The 17,522-nt window shown below is 43.5% G+C and overlaps 1 protein-coding gene across 4 annotated transcripts in view; it reads right to left on the bottom strand.

The window, feature by feature from the left end:
* XRCC1 (X-ray repair cross complementing 1) overlaps positions 1-17,522 on the bottom strand; it is a 176,311-nt gene that overhangs the window by 99,103 nt on the left and 59,686 nt on the right. For all 4 annotated transcript variants that reach the window (XM_033963446.1, XM_033963445.1, XM_033963444.1 and 1 more), the window contains exons 8-9: positions 10,777-10,901; positions 9,366-9,516 (exon numbers count right to left, since the gene is read on the bottom strand). In XM_033963446.1, coding sequence (XP_033819337.1) covers positions 9,366-9,516; positions 10,777-10,901 — 276 coding nt within the window. The remainder of the gene's footprint in view (positions 1-9,365; positions 9,517-10,776; positions 10,902-17,522) is intronic.

The raw sequence follows: 17,522 nt of genomic DNA, 5'->3' as shown, positions 1-17,522 counted from the left end.
CCATGGCTCTGTACAATGGCATCATGACTTCAGGTTTCCTGTTGACGAAGCTTCTCTTGATACAACCTATCATCTGCCGTGCTTTAGATGAAGCCTTCTCCATTTGAGTGGCTGCTTTCATGTCAGCACTGATGATTACTCCTAAGTCTCGTTCTGCTGTAGTCCTGGTTAAAGTTTCTCCATTCAGGGTGTAAGTTCTGCAAGGATTTCCGTTACCGAGATGCATGACCTTACATTTCTTGGCGTTAAAGCCCAGCTGCCACATCAAGGACCAACTTTCTAAAGTACGCAGGTCTTGCTCCATAGCATCTTGTAGATTATGGCCGTTTACTATATTGCATAGTTTGGCGTCTTCAGCGAATAAGGTTACTTTGCCTTGAAGCCCTTGAGTCAGATCCCCAATGAATATGTTCAAGTTTCAAGTTTATCAAGTTTCAAGTTTATTAAAATTTGATGGTTCGCCTATTAAATCTAAGCGAATTACATAATAAAAGAATAATAGAATAGAACAGTAAAACAAGTTATTTTACATTAACAATTTTCAAAGGGCTATGACAGATTGACAATACAGACGAACTAAGAAACATTAGGAAAGGACATTAGGGAATAAAAGTTACAAATTGTTGTTTCCTCAAGGGAAGAAAGGGGTATGATATGGGTAGGGCCAAACGATTAGGTTGGGGAAGATGTGTGAGGAAGTATTAATTGTTTAACTGTACGCGGAAAAGTTGTTCTAAAGGTTAAATGAAGATTTTAAGAGATATGTTTTTAGATTAGTTTTAAATAAGTTAAGATCTTTGATGTTTCTGATATATAGGGGGAGGGTATTCCAGATAAGAGGAGCCATAACTGAGAAGATGTCATGTTGAAGAGGAGTGGGCCCAGGACCGAACCCTGTGGTACTCCGCTAGTCACCTCCGACATTTTAGAGCGGGTACCGTTAACTACCACCCTCTGAAGTCTGCCATTAAGCCAATCTTTAACCCATGCAGTTAGAGTCTCTCCTAATCCCATCGATTTCATCTTGTTCAGCAGCCTGCGGTGTGGGACGCTGTCGAACGCTTTGCTGAAGTCCAGGTACACGACGTCCAAGGACTCTCCTGAGTCCAGTCTTCTTGTTACCCAGTCAAAGAAGTTGATTAGATTTGACTGGCATGACCTACCCTTGGTGAATCCATGTTGGCTGGGATCCCGGAGATTTCCCTCGTTCAGGATCGTATCTAATTTATACTTAATTAGTGTTTCCATGAGTTTACACACTATTGAGGTGAGGCTTACCGGTCTATAGTTTGCAGCCTCAGCCTTGCAACCCTTTTTATGTAGAGGAATGACGTTGGCTGTTTTCCAATCTAACGGAACTTTCCCCGTACTTAGTGAGAGATTGAAGAGCACTGCTAACGGTTCCGCCAGAACGTCTCTCAATTCTCTGAGCACTCTTGGGTGTAAATTGTCCGGTCCCATGGCCTTGTTTACCTTTAGCCTTGCCAGTTCGTTGTAAACGTCCCCAGGTGTGAACTCAAAATTCTGAAACGGGTCATCCACGTCTTGTTTTATCATCAACTGTGGTCTGTGTCCCGGTGCTTCGCAGGTGAAGACTGAGCAGAAATATTCATTTAGTAGTTCTGCTTTTTCTGAATCCGCCACCGTGTAGTTCCCGTCCGGTTGTCTAAGGCGTACTATACCGTCTGTATTCCTTTTCCTATCACTGATATACCTAAAGAAGGATTTGTCCCCTTTTTTAATGTTCTTTGCCAGAGTTTCTTCCACTCGAAGTTTGGCCTCCCTAACTGCTGTTTTGACCGTTGCAGATCTGGTCTTATATTCTACTTTAGTTTCTCTTCTCTGCGTACGTTTGTAGGAAAGAAATGCTTTTTTCTTTTCCTTAATGAGGTGCGAGATCTCTTCAGTGAACCATTGGGGTTTGTTGTTTTTTTGTCGTTTATCTACTGATTTTATGTAGCGATTAGTTGCTTCGTGTATGGATGATTTTAGGTACGACCACATAGTTTCCACATTGCTGGTCCCTGCATGGTCCTGCAGCGTTTGATGAACGAAATCCCCCATGCGTGCGAAGTCGGTGCCCCGGAATTGGAGCACCTTTGTTTTGTAATTGATTTAGGGGATCCTTTCCCAAGGTTGAACCATACCATGTTATGATCGCTGGAGGCTAGCGTATCTCCTACCGAGACCTCTGAGACGCTTTCCCCGTTGGTGAGTACCAGGTCTAGGATCGCCTGGGCTCTAGTGGGTTCCATTACCATCTGTCTGAGATGTACTCCTTTTATGGAGGTCAAAAGCCTCCTGCTGCTGCTGGTTGTTGCTGAAAATGTGTTCCAGTCTGCATCAGGTATGTTGAAGTCCCCTAGCAGTACAGTGTCGCCCCGTAGAGTTATATTCTCTATGTCTTCAATTAATTCTGCGTCCATGTCTTCTGGTTGTCTTGGAGGTCTGTATACCACTCCAAGATACAGGCATTTTTTGCCACCTCTTGCCAGGTTTACCCAGAGGGACTCCCCGGTATACTTGACATCAGTGATCCTGGTGGTTTTGATGTCCTCTTTAATGTATAGTGCTACCCCTCCACCTAACCTGCCCTCTCTGTCCTGACGAAGTAAATTGTACCCCGGTATAGATAACGCCGCATCGATCGCACCGTGGACCGGCAGTTGAAGAACAGTTTTGGGCCTGATGCACGTGCTGGCCCTGTGGACCGGTGGTTGAAGAACACCGAGTTAGAGTATGTTATTAATGATTACTGTATCTTTGTAATGTTATTTTTAGTTTGTATTTTTAATGCTTTTCTGTTATTTGTTTGGTATGATGTTTATTATGTATGTTATGTTGGTACCCACCTAGAATTGTAGGATATGCAGACTATAAATTTTTAAATAAATAAATAAATAAAATTAGAGCAGTCTTCAATCTCACAAATGGTCTCTCAGCCCAACTATCTGACGTCGGATTTATTTGAGCTGGGGGACAGACAGACATAGATCTCTTCGATTCTCCCCACAACAATAAACTTACGCTACTTTGCTCTAGACTCTGTACCCCCAATCACCTGGAGTTGGATGCCTCTCTCATTAATTGGAAAGATTCCTCTACACTAAAGAATGGCATGGGACAAAGTTTATCCCCATCCTGTCCCTGTGAGCTCTGTCTCCATCTCCGCCTGTCCCCGTAAGTTCTGTCCCTGTACCCACAAACTCTGGAAAAGAGGGGGTGCTTCCCTTCTAAAGTGGACATGGACAACAAAAAGCCCGATGAATGTTGTGTTCTCAGAAAGGTTATTCTATGTGATGTTTAGAACAGGAAAACACACAAACTAACGCCTTCGGTTTTTGCATTTCCTTTCTCTTTTGGAAAAGATGACGATCTCTCTTCTGGGAGGCTGTGGAGGAATAAAAATATAGCTTGAACCTTGTGGAAAAATAGGCTTGGGATGTGGAAACTTTATTATATTACTTTCCTGCCAGTTAGAAAGATAGTCAGCACTTCCCCTGTCTCTTCCATCATTCCCTACTCAATTGGGTGGGAAAGAAAATACTGTCTTCAACTGGCTGCTTGGGATGCCACTATTACTATTGATGATACAGTTACCATTGTAGAACCTGAGTCAGGGAAGGAAAGGCTATGTTTTTGCTTCATTTTGCTTACTCACAGTGATACTGCCTAAGGGTGTGTGGACTATATATGCTAATGAACTCTCTGGGAACTCTACGCATGCGTTGTGAGTGGCAGGGCTGAATGTTTCCCAAGTGTTTGAAACTGGTATTAAGATTTTCTCTGCTGTATCAAGTGCAGCTTTTGCAAGGTAGGAGGCTGCATTTAAAGCTCTCAGGAAGAAAAAGAGGGGAAAAGAAGATGAAAGAATCAAGTAACTCTGGCAGCGAGTGCCCTTGGGTTTAATGGGTCTTTTCTTCCTGTCTGAGAACACTTTGAAAAAACAGATTTGTGTTCCTTCCAACACCTCTCTTTTTTTCTCTCCTGTACAATCATGTTCCTGAGTTACCCAGGAAAGACAACCATTCAGTCAATCTTTGGTGAAGCTTGCCTGACTTACTGCTGAGAGAGGTGGCAGTCCCTGGCTCTTTTCTTCTCTGCTTTACTTCACACGAAGAAAGGCAGATGTAAGCTTTCTGGCTCCCACAATCCAGCGGCGAGTAGGGGAAGTTTCATGTCTTGTCAGGAAGACAAGCAGGCACAGAGAGGAAACCCCTGGCAGCTGGTAAAATGCTGATGAGGCCTGTGAACAAGGAGCACATTCACATTGTGAACTATGTGGAGGACTACCTAGACTTCATTGAGTCTTTGTCTTTCAACCTGCAGAGAAATGTTTCCCTGATGAGGGAAAATGACGCTAAATATCAAGGTAAGCAGCTACCCAGCTAGCTACATTTTATCTTTCCAAGCTCATCTTCGTCTGTTCTTGGCAATCATAGTTGCAGATAGCTATGTTTCATATATATATTTTAAGAGCTATTGAAATAAGGTTTTGTTGGTTTGGAAGATTTGGGGGGGCAGAGACTATTTGTTGAGGAACAGGCTAGAGGCTTCAGCCTTCCTCCCCAACTCCCCAGAAGTTACTTCAAGGAGCGATTCAGCAAAATAAAGGCCTCGGTGCAGGCCTCTGAAGATTTGTTTCCATTGCATGGCAGAGACTCCTGAAGGTAAAATAGGCGTGAGGGGAGCTGGGGAAGTGATGCCGACCTGGGTGCAATTTTTCTCTTACCATGGGAGCAAACTTTTTACTGCTCTCGCAGGGCGGTAAAAGGCCTTACTCCCATTCCTATAGTAAACCAGCTGCAACTTTTCCTGATCTCATGAATTCCCCATGGCTTGCCATGGGAACCCATCCGCGTGTCATTCTCTACTTTCAGAGCAGCTTGATTGTGCCGCTGTTGAGGATTATTCCGTCCTTCATACTTGGGGATGCGGCGACTTTGAAAGAAATTTTCAGTCATTCTCCTAATTTCTTGCTCCCTCCTGATGAGGAAATTGAAACAGGACCTGTCCAGTGAGCAGAACGAGTGAGGAAAACGAGTGAGGAAAATGAATGATCGGAATGAGTGAGCAAAATAGAGCAAAAAACTGATTGGACTCTTTCAAACAGCTCTCTTGATTATAGAGCAATAAATTGAGTGGACATTTCCATACAGCTCTATTGATTGTGACTTTAGTACTACGGTATAACGTACCGACCATTTTAAACTTTTCAATGAGCACTTTCCATGTAGCAGGATTTATGAATGAGAGGCACCATAAAATCACTATCGGTGAACTTTGAACTTCATTCCGTTTTGGATCTACTGAGCTAAGTACCTTTCACTGACTCACACTGGTTTTCATCCCATTTTATTATTTCTCATTTTTCATTGATAAGCACATAGGACTTGGAACATAGATTGAGGATTTTTTTCCAGTTTCACACTTTTTCTTTGATGTATTGACGATTTTGAGTCATTTTTCACTTTTATTTTTTATTTTTCACATTTTGTGTTTTTGTTAAGCAAGGTTTCAGGGAGATTTTCTTTGAAATGATTTTCTCTCCCGATGTCTACACCTGGGGACGATAGTGTTTCTATTTAACAATCATTTATACCTCATTGCATATTTTTTTATATTTCAAAGGAACAATATGATGTACTGGGCAGGGTTTATTTAGATTCATTTCTAAGTGCTTGTCACTGTATAGACATCGCCCGGGGCCATTGGCTAAATCGAGGGCATCGGGCCCGTACTGACGGATTCCTTTGATTTATCTTGCTTGATTGCATCCGTGACACCCAAGTAGGGGAAATACAGATTTTTCTTTTTTCGCATCGCCCCCAGGGACATCTTAGGAGAGATCATCATTTATTATACCAATCTTTTTTGTATTTTGTATTCTCTACTTTACACATTTCCTCAGATACTTCTTATGAGGAAAACTGTTCAAACTTTGCCAGAATCAGGGCACTATAAGAACATAAGCAATGCCTCTGCTGGGTCAGACCTGAGGTCCATCGTGCCCAGCAGTCCACTCACGCGGCGGCCCAACAGGTCCAGGACCTGTGCAGTAATCCTCTATCTATACCCCTCTATCCCCTTTTCCAGAAGGAAATTGTCCAATCCTTTCTTGAACCCCAATACCGTACTCTGCCCTATTACGCCCTCTGGAAGCGCATTCCAGGTGTCCACCACACGTTGGGTAAAGAAGAACTTCCTAGCATTCGTTTTGAATCTATCCCCTTTCAACTTTTCTGAATGTCCTCTTGTTCTTTTATTATTCGAAAGTTTGAAGAATCTGTCCCTCTCTACTCTCTCTATGCCCTTCATGATCTTGTAAGTCTCTATCATATCCCCTCTAAGTCTCCTCTTCTCCAGGGAAAAGAGACCCAGTTTCTCCAATCTCTTAGCATATGTGAAGGTTTTCCTTCCCCTTTATCAGATGCGTCGCTCTCCTCTGAACCCACTCGAGTAACGCCATGTCCTTCTTAAGGTACAGCGACCAATATTGGACGCAGTACTCCAGATGTGGACGCACCATCGCCCAATACAATGGCAGGATAACTTCTTTCATTCTGGTTGAAATACCCTTCTTGATTATGCCTAGCATTCTGTTTGCCATGATACTCATAGCACCTCATTGGCCATATCAATCTTGGTTCCCACTTTTCCTAGAGCTCTTGTCCAAGGAACTGTGCAAGCTGCAGCCATTCCTGAAGCTTCTCACTCAGAACAATTGATCTCTCCTTCATCCCAACCCTCGATTGCTAGCAATAATAGTGTGATTTCTTTCACCAACCAAATAAATGCTTTTTGCCTCTCAGCTGTAGTCTCTGCTGTCAGTGAAATGTCTAGAAAACCTTCCACTCAGCAGTGTTACCACTTTAAATGAATGAGATTTTCTTCCTGGTGTGCATTCCATTCTCTTGAATCAATTACATATCCACTTTTATCCATCCTGTACTACTTTCTTCACCTCTCTGAATCTGACCTAAAAACCAACTTGGTTCAAGTATAAGGGACATTCAATAAATCTACCTGAGCATGAAAGAAAGTAGCAAGTGTGCTGAAACAAGTCTGTGCATGTTGCGACGTCTCAAGGTTACTCATGCACAGAAGCGGCTCAGTGTAAGTCTAAAATTACAAGAGACAGGATGTCAGGAGAGTCCTTGTGTGAATCAAGTAAGAAACTGCTAGATTTGGAGCACCGTTCAGTGATCAAATTTTTCACAAGAGAGAGCAAAAAGTCAAACTAATCATAGATCTATGACTGCAATTTATGGTGAGACTATCCCATCATCCTACAAAGTAAAATTTTGGAGCAAACACTTTAAGTGGGGTAGAGAGTCCATTGAAAGTGACCCTCACACTGGATGGCCTGTGGAAAAAACTTCCACAGAATTGTGCAAGAAAGTCAAGGATTTAATTTTGTCAGACAGATGAATTAAGGTTTCCTGAATAGCTGAGGAAATGGGCATCTCGGCAGGTACAGTTTGGAAAATAACTCATGAAAAGTTGGGCATGTCCAATGTTAGTACAAGATGGATTCCAAGAATGCTGACTTAGTCCACAAGGCTCTAGTAATGTCAAGAGAATCTTGAGATGCCCTGTGAAGACCAAGTGAATTTTTAAAAATTGTTTGATGACTGGAGGTAACCGGGGTGGGGTTTGGGTTTTCGCTCCATAAGATGCATCCTTATTTCCACCAAATTTTTTTTTTTTTTTTTTGGGGGGGGTGGGGGTGGAGAAGTGCATCTTATGAAGCGAAAACCATGATATTTGCTGTTCCAAGTTTTGAAGAACACTCTCCATGGACAGAAGTTTTCAAGTGATGAAGATGTCAAGGAAGCTGTGACATCCTTGTCTGAAGGTCAAACAGAAGAATTCTTTTCAAAGGGGTTAAAGTCATTGCAGGAAAAGTGGATGAAGTCTATGGAGCTATCAGGGAACTATATTGAAAAATAAAACAAAAATTTTTTGAAAATTCTTTTCTTTCCTACTGGAGGTAGATAAATCATTGAACACCCCTCTTATATCTCAGTGCTATCAGTGCGTTTTGCTCTCCCTTGGACAAGAAACTTCTATTTGATCATCCCTTAGTAGCCAGGTTCATGAAAGGACTTTTACATCAAATCACTTATCAAGCCTCCACCTGTTGCCTGGGATCTTAATGATCTTAACATGGTACTATCTACTCTTAAGAAGTCTCCTTTTGAGACACTCACAATGTGCTCTCTTAAACTTCTTTCTTGGAAAGTTGTTTTCCTCCTAGCTCTCACATCTGCATGCTGTGTGAGTGAACTTCATGCACTTGTGTTCTGATCCTCCTTACACAAGATTCTATCATGACAGTGATCCTAACTCATCCAAAATTCCTACCCAGAGTCATCTTGGAATTTCACTGCAACCAATCCATTGATTTTTCTTGTTTCCTTTCCAAAGCCACAGTCCCATCCTGGAGAAGCACCTTGAACTGTAAACATGCTCTGGTATACTACATCGACTAGACTAAATCTCAGAGAGGATTCTCCCAGCTCTTTGTGGGCTTTTGACTCTAACAGACTCAAGAGTTCCTGTTACCAAGAAAATCATTTCTACTTGGCTGGTAGACTATATCTCCTTCAATTATACTCAGGCTGGGCTGACACTGCAGGGCTGTGTAACAGCCAACAATGCCCAAACGATGGCTGCCTTGGTAGCTCACTTCCATTCCACCTCTGTTGAGGACATCTGCAAAGTAGCTACTTGGTCCTCAATCCATACCTTCACCTCTCACTACTGTTTAGAGCAAAACTCCAGGAGAGTCAGTTTGGACAAGCAGATATGCAGAATCTTTATACTTTGAGCATCAACTTTCCCTCCAACCCTCTTGGGTTTTGTCAGGCTCATGTTTATATTTATTTATGTCATTTATTTACTGCTCAATCTTATATCCATTATCCTACTCCAGAGCCATGATCCTAGCAGCTTGGGAGTTTCGCATGTGAGAATATTATGCCTGCTTGCCCTCAGATAAAAGCAAAGATACTTACCTGTAGCATGTGTTTTCCGAGGACAGCAGGCATATATTCTCCTAACCCGCCCATCTCTCCTAGTTGACTTCTTAGCTTTGTTACTGAACTGATGGTCCTGCAAGTCGACACTGAGTGGGAAGGCACCAGCATGCGCATGGTATGGCACTGCCTAAAGATTGAAAATGGCACTGTTTGCACTGGGTTCCATGGATAATATCACCCACATATGAAAATATATGCCTGCTGTCCTTGAAGAACACCTGCTACAGGTAAGTATCTTTGCTTTATATCAAACAGCTGAAATAGATGCTGGCACTAAGTAATATACAAAAGTGGATAAGACTCTAATTTTGCTCTCCTCACCTTTCAGCTTTTTCACGGGCAGCTGTTCTGTAAGGCTCTCTTTTGAGCGTGGTGACGCTTTGGCCTGCTCTTTGGATATGGATTTCTTTGCTGCAGATCCCACTTGAGTCTCTTTACTAAAGTCAAATTTTCTCTTCACCAGGGTGGATTCCTGGGGGTGAGTGTTTAAATAAAGTTTAAAAAAAACTGTCAAATTTTTTAATTCCCTTTATTTTTAAACATGCAATAGTTAAAGTTTAAACATGAAGTTAAAGCATAAATTGCTCAGGTTTCAAACTCAAGGCTGCTGGCCATGTAAAGCTTCAGGTAGTATATTTTGACGTTTGGTTAAAAGCTTTGCATTTAGGAGAAAGTAGGTTGAGAGATTTTGTGGAGAGGGGCCAGAAATCAGCACTAAATGTCATTTGTTAAAGTAGGAATGAATAAATAGTTGTTTTTAAATGAAAAACGCATTTGTTTACATGTAGAACAGCATAATTTAGTCATCTTGACTTAAATAGAAAAACAGACTGAACATCTGCTTATTTTTAAGTTAATTCCCCCTTCTCCCCCACCACCAAATATCAGCCCCAATAATTTACTTTCAAAATACAGTCAAACCTCGGTTTACGAGTGCCGCGGTTTGCGAGTGTTTTGCAAGACGAGCAAAACATTTGCAATATCTGCACCTCGGAAACTGAGCTTGACTCGATTTACGAGCACCCCCCCCCCCCGCAATCCGGCATCCCCCTGTGATCTGGCATCCCCCACTTACCCACCCAAACACATTCGCTTACCCCTATCAGACGCCGGCACCAGCACTCAACACACAGGACATGCCGGTGCCCGAAGATCTTCCCTCTTCCTTGTGCTGGGCCTTGAGCATCTGCGCATGCTCAAGGCCTTCTAGTTCTCGCTCTCTCCGAGATCTCTGAGAATCTCGGAGAGAGCGAGAACTAGAAGGCCTTAAGCATGCGCAGATGCTCAAGATCCAGCACAAGGAAGAGGGAAGATCTTCGGGCACCGGCATGTCTTGTGCATTGGTGCGGGTGCCATATAGGGGTAAGAGAATGTGTTTGGGTGGGTGAGTGGGGGATGCCAAATCACGGGGGGGAGGAGCGAGGCGGGGTGTGGAGCAGCGCCGGTGGCCTCGGGGGGGGGAGGGGGGTAAGGTGGAGCAGCGCCGGTGACCACGGGAAGGGAGGGAGGAGGTGGAACGAATCAAGTAAGTTTCCTTTACATCCTAAGGGGAAACTCTCTTTGATATACGAGTAAATTGGTTTACGAGCATGCTTCTGGAATTAATTATGCTCGTAAACCAAGGTTCCACTGTAAAATAAAAAACCATAACTTTATAGGCAAATATAGGCATCCCAGTTTGACTAAGTGGAATTGGTTTTTATCCCTAGGTGCACTTGCTTTCTTACCATACCTTTGGTGAGGGAGTTTTGGCAGAGGGCTTCTCTGGCGTCCCTGTTAATAAACCAGACTCTCCAGCACTGCTGGCTCGAAGTGTGGCTGCTGCATAACTTGGAGCTGGTTGATCATTCTGTGAGGCTTAGAAAGAGATTCAAAAGTAGTAAATTAACTCTGGCCAAAGTAGAAAACAGGATCTATGCTAAGCACCTGAATTCTGGCATTGAATTAAGCAGAAATTAGGTACCTAAAGTCTGGCTGCTCAGCCTTAGCAGAACACACCTGCCTAAAGAAGCTAGCACTCAATGGTTCTCCCCATCCCTCTCACAAATAAAACCATATATAGGGAAGCTGTTAGCCTCCCTCCCCTATGTTTCCTGCCTCTTATGGTCCCCCTGGCGTCTCCCTTCCTCTTCTCGTTGTCAAGTTGTAATCACGTCAAGTCTCCAGCCATTCCTCATCCTACCCATCTGATCTGTACCCCTTCACAGCACCCATATGTTAACAGCATTCTAGACTACTGTAATGCCCTGTACACCGATTAAACCAAAGACCTTGCATCAGCTCCAACTAATTCAGAATGCTGCAGCACGACTAATAGAAGACTGCAAGCAATATGAACCTCTCACTCCCTTCCTGCAAAAATTACACTAGATACTAGTACGTTACAGGGCTAAATTGAAAACACTTATGTTTGATTTTCGAAGTCCTCAGACGAAATTGGCCAGAAAACTTAGATATCAAAAGGTATGTAAAGGGCTAATTTATCATGGGTCATCATTATCTGTGTCTATTTAATGTCAAAACGTACAGCGCTGTGTACGCCCTTCAGTGCTATAGAAGTGATAAATAGTATACCCTCATTAAAAAAAGACACTGTATGATGTGGCACCCACCAGCAAGCCTTCTCAGGAGTAGCTCCTGTACTCTGGAATTTACTCCCAGAGAGGCTACATCTAACTTCAGGAGACTACCTCTACTTCAGGAAGTAGGTGAAAGCCCGAATCTTTCCCCCAAGCCTTTAATACATAGAATACACTCATTCTACAACTGTAATATCTTGCTACACACACTTAGATCAGTTCCTTATATCACTTGAAACGGTCCAGAGGAAGGCAACAAAAATGATAGGAGGCTTGCGCCAGAAGACATATGAGGAGAGACTGGAAGCCCTGAATATGTATACCCTAGAGCAGGGGTGCCCACACTTTTTGGGCTTGCGAGCTACTTTTAAAATGACCAAGTCAAAATGATCTACCAACAATAAAATTAAAAAAAAACACAACGCACACTGTACGCATAGAAAATGTTAATTATCATTCCAATTCCAGGGTTTTTCAAAGAGGTCAAAGCAGATGACTCTATGCACTATCACCTCAGTAACAACCATACAAAAATAGACAAATATACCCCCCTCCCTTTTTACTAAACCACGATAGCAGTTTTTAGAGCGCAGGGAGCTGCGCTGAATGCCCAGCGCTGCTCTCAACGCTCATAGGCTCCCTGCGCTAAAAAACTCTATTGCGGTTTAGTAAAAGGGGACCTTAGTGTAAAATATAGACAGCAGATACAAATTCAGACACATTTTGATTACTAAATTTAAAATAAAATCATTTTTCCTACCTTATCTGGTGATTTCATGAGTCTCTGGTTGCACTTTCTTCTTCTGACTGTGCATCCAATCTTTCTTCCCTTCTTTTAGCCTGTATGCTTCCTCTCCTCCAGACCTCGTTCCCTCCCCCAACTTTTCCTTCCTCTCTCCCTGCCCTTTCTTTCTCTCTGCCTCCCTTTCTTTTTTTTCTGTTTCTCTTCTTTCCTTCTGTCTCCCTGCCTGCCCTTTTTCTTTCTTTCTCCCTGCTCTCCCCCAAGCCACTGCCATCGGAGACCAGGACCCAAACCGCCACCAATAACAGGCCCGAAAGCAGACGCCACCCCAAGCTCTCCCTGCTTCGGCCGACCAGCATTCCTCTTCCTGACGTCAATTCTGCCGTCGGGGAGAGGAAGGCTGATTGGCCCAAGATCGCGATCGACCTATTGGGGGAAATGCTGCCGGGTCCTGCCTTCGCAGAAAGAGAAAGTAGGCAGGACCCGGCAGCAAGAAGAGCAAATGCTTCACTAACCTGTCTCCCGCTTTAGCCCATAGCGAACGCTTGCTTCAGGGCTTTCAACATGTGCGTGCCGGCTTACTTTCTCCCCCCACCCCCCGGACATAACTTCCGGTTTCGGAGGGAAGAGAAGGGAAGCCGGCACGCACACTAACGTTAGAGCCACGGAGCATAAGTTCGCTACGGGCTGAAATCTCCAAGCCGGTTTTTTTTGGGTTTTTTTAATGTTCAGCAGCGGCGGCAGCAGCAGCAGATGACAGCTGGGTGGACAGCCCAGCTAAAAGGCCCTAGAGAGAACACTGGAGAGGAAGGCTGATCGGCCCGGTAGATCAGGACGGCAACACGAGTCTATCACGCGATCGACTCGAGTTGCCTTCCTGAGCTACTGGTTGATCGCGATCGACGTGTTGGGCACCCCTGCCCTAGAGGAAAGGAGGGACAGGGGAGATATGATTCAGACGTTCAAATACTTGAAGGGTATTAACGTAGAACAAAATCTTTTCCAGAGAAAGGAAAATGGTAAAACCAGAGGACACAATTTGAGGTTGAGGGGTGGTAGATTCAAGAGCAATGTTAGGAAATTCTACTTAATGGAGAGGGTGGTGGATGCCTGGAATGCGCTCCCGAGAGAGGTGATGGAGAGGAAAACGGTGACCAAGTTCAAAGAAGCGTGGGATGAACACAGAGGATCTAGAATCAGAAAATAATATTAAATATTGAACTAAGGCCAGTACTGACCCGAATGGTCCATCCAGTCTGCCCAACCTGATTCAATTTAAATTTTTTTAAAATTTTTTCTTCTTAGCTATTTCTGGGCAAGAATCCAAAGCTCTACCCGGTACTGTGCTTGGGTTCTAATTGCCGAAATCTCCATCAAAACCTACTCCAGCCCATCTACACCATCCCAGCCACTGAAGCCCTCTCCAGCCCATCCTCCCCCAAATGGTCATATACAGACACAGACCGTGCAAGTCTGCCCAGTACTGGCCTTAGTTCAATATTTATATTATTTTCCGATTCTAGATTCTCTGTGTTCATCCCATGCTTCTTTTCCTCCAAGCATCCACCACCCTCTCCATAAAGTAGAATTTCCTAACATTGCTCTTGAATCTACCACCCCTCAACCTCAAATTATGTCCTCTGGTTTTACCATTTTCCTTTCTCTGGAAAAGTTTTTGTTCTACATTAATAGCCTTCAAGTATTTGAACGTCTGAATCCTATCTCCCCTGTCCCTCCTTTCCTCTAGGGTCTACATATTCAGGGCTTCCAGTCTCTCCTCATACGTCTTCTGGTTCAAGCCTCCTATCATTTTCGTCGTTTTCAGACCTCCTGTCCCATTGTCCCCACACACAACGGGGACAACGGGACAGGCGATCATTTCCTGTCCCTCCCTCCTTCCTTTCCCCGGGTCCCCCTGCCGCTGCTGCTAAAGCCGACAGGAAGTCTTCTTTCCGACGTCAATTCTGACGTCTGGGAGGATGTTCTAGGCCAGCCAATCGCTGCCTGGCTGGCCCAAAACATCCTCTCCGATGTCAGAATTGACATCGGAAAGAAGACTTCCTGTCGGCTCATTGGGGAAATCCTGAAAACCCAACTGGATTGCGGCCCTCAAGGAGGGACTTTGAGATCCCTGCCCTAGACCCCTAGGGGATTCTGTAGGTGGTTTGGTGGGCTCACCATGACCTATAAGGGAGCTGTAGTAAGGAGAAGACATGGCACCCTTTTTGTGAAGTTCACAGCAGTAAGGTACCCCACTATTTAGGTGCCATGTCTGGGTGTTCAGTCCATCACTTTGAAGACCCCTCCAACGTCCAACAGGGCTTGTTCTAGGCGTTTTTGACTTGGATGAAAAGTTGGATGAAAATGTGGTATAAAGATAGATGATTTAGCAGCTTGGACGATCAGATCAGCAGGACGTATAAAGACGATTTTCGAAACAAAAAAAATTTTGGACATATTTTTCAAAAATGTGTCCTAGGCTGTTTTTTTTTTACTTTGGATGACTTGTAGCTTAGACGAAAATAGACTTAGACGTTCCTTTCGATTATGCCCCTCCATGTGGTTTACATTCAGGTATTCAGGCATTTTTCCCTATCTGTCCTGGGGGGCTCACACTCTAGCTAATATACCTGGGGCAATGGGGGATTAAGTGACTTACCCAGGGTCACAAGGAGTAGCATGGGATTTGAACCCACAACCTCAGGGTGCTGAAGATGGAGCACTAACCACTATGCCACACACTCCCCACAATATAAAACCATATACCCTCATGAAATCCAGACTTCTATACCATGCTAAAAAAGAATCTTTAGTTGATTTCATCTACTGCTTAGTAAATATCACAAAATTGAGGAGCAGCAGTTCTATTTATATACTTAGTCCATATAACTCAATATTTTCAATCAATCGATATGATGTAGAAAAGTTTATCTTATCTTTTAGAAGTTTATCTTGGAATCCTTCTTCTTGCATTCACCAAATGTTTCTCTCTGGTGAATGCAAGAGGAAGGATTCAAAGATAAACTTATCTACATCATATCGATTGATTGAAAATATTGAGTTATATGGACTAAGTATATAAATAAAAGTGACAGAACTGCTGCTCCAATGAGCAGGATCTCTTCCCCTTAGACCAGATATTCCAGAACTTCAGGGGTTCCAAGGCCCAAAGCTCCCACCCCTCAGCATGTGAAACACAGCTGCTCCTCAACTGGTAAATATGCACAAAAATGCAGGATCTGGGGATAGTATAACCTGGGGCATTAACTCTAGGTAAATTGAGTGATTGAGGCAGAAAAAAAAAACAAAACTAAAAATACAAGATGGCCACCATCAGGAATTTTGCACCAAAAATGGGCCATTGGAATTAAATGCAAAAATAAAAAAATAGAAATTTTTGGGTTTTGGAGGAGGGGAAACTGAATCCTATATCTCAGAAACCCTTAAAAATGAAAATGTCCAGATTCCCCCCCCCCCCCCCATTTTCTCCATAGGGAATAATGAGAGTACTCACTGTAACTTCTGGTGCCTTTCTGCTTGTAGCAGCCTACCTGCAGGGAAAGGATTTCTGCATCAGAAATGTGTCAGAACTGGACTGTCAATTTCTACCTCCAAAATTCCTCACACAGCGATGAGGAGCGAAACTACGCAGCTGGCTCCCCGATACCCAGAGGGTTGTTACACAGGGACCCCACAGCCTGCGCTCAAGTCCTTGATTAAGATCAGCGGGCGAGCAGCTCTCAGGGTAATGGACCACGAGCTCCTAAAGGGACACAAAGCAGACTCCAAAGGTACTCAATGAGATTGGCCTGAGAGAAGCAGTCCACCCATGAGGGGCTGCATCCTTTTCCCGGCAGAGAATGCCCAAAAAGTGGACCTCCAAGCATCAAAGTCACGAAGAAATTTGAAAAACTGTCAGAAAAATGCACCAAAATAAAAAGAAACAGCAGATCAGAACACACCTTCTGAGTTCGCTTACAGAAGGAAAAACTGAAGAGGAAGCCGCTCTCCACTGTAGAGGAATTCAAACCCCTTCTGCAGATTCGCTGTTAGTGAGAATCAACAGCTAAAGTATGGACTCCTGTGTATATGTAACAGAAGCCCGACTTCAGTGCCAGACAAGATTGTGCAAGATTGTGTTAGTGATTCACACCTTCAGCAAAGGTAGGTGCCAGAAATGTAGGCCATGATTTTCCAGGGCTACATTTCTGGTGCCTACCTTTGATGTGAATCGTGCCTCCATAGGTGCTTTACGGCACCTAACATAGTAAATGATGGCAGATAAAGATCTGCCCATGCAGTCTGCCCATTAGTTATACCCATTAAAAATACATGATTAAATTAACTTGTCTGTTTGATATTTCTGGGTCATAGATTACCTGGTATTGTCCTAGGTTCCAAATGTTGAAGTTGCTGTCCAAGCTCACTCCAACCTATCCAACCATCCTGTTTGCAGGATATTTACCATAAAAGTCTGGCCAATAACATCCTCATGTTCCAAGTTAGTGGATGTCCCATTGATGCCCTCCCTAACCCATCCTACACCAAATCACAAGTCTGTCCAGTACCGGCTATAGTTCTTTAATTTACTTCCTTCATTAGAGATCCTCTATGTTTATCCCATGCTTTTTTGAATTCCATCACCATTTTCCTCTCCACTACTTCCCTCGAAAGGGCATTCCTGGCATTTACCATCCTCTCTGTGAAAAATAATTTCCTAACATTGCTCCTGAGTCTTCCTCCCTTCAACCTCAAATTATGCCCTCTAGTTTTACCATTTTCTCTTCTCTGAAAAAGATTTGGTTTTATATTAACACCTTTCAAGTATTTAAACGTTTGTATCATATCTCCGCTGTCCCTCCTCTCCTCCAGAGTATACAATACATATTTACAGTAGGTCTTCCAGTCTTTTCTCATACTTCTTTTGGTTCAAACCTCTTATCATTTTCATCGTCTTTCTCTGGACCTCTTCAAGTCTTTTAATATTCTTCCCCAGATATGGCCTCCAAAACTGAACACAATTCTCTGAGTACGGCCTCACCAATGACCTATACAAGGGACATCAACACCTCCCTTCTTCAGCTGGTTAGTCCTCTTTCTATAGAGCCTAGCATCCTTCTAGCTACAGCCACCACTGCTTATCACACTGCTTAGATG

The sequence above is a fragment of the Geotrypetes seraphini genome, chromosome 11 (genome assembly GCF_902459505.1).
Source record: "Geotrypetes seraphini chromosome 11, aGeoSer1.1, whole genome shotgun sequence".
NCBI classification, from domain to species: Eukaryota; Metazoa; Chordata; class Amphibia; order Gymnophiona; family Dermophiidae; genus Geotrypetes; species Geotrypetes seraphini.
Note: the sequence above shows the minus strand (reverse complement) of the source record. Positions and strands in the feature narration are given on the sequence as shown.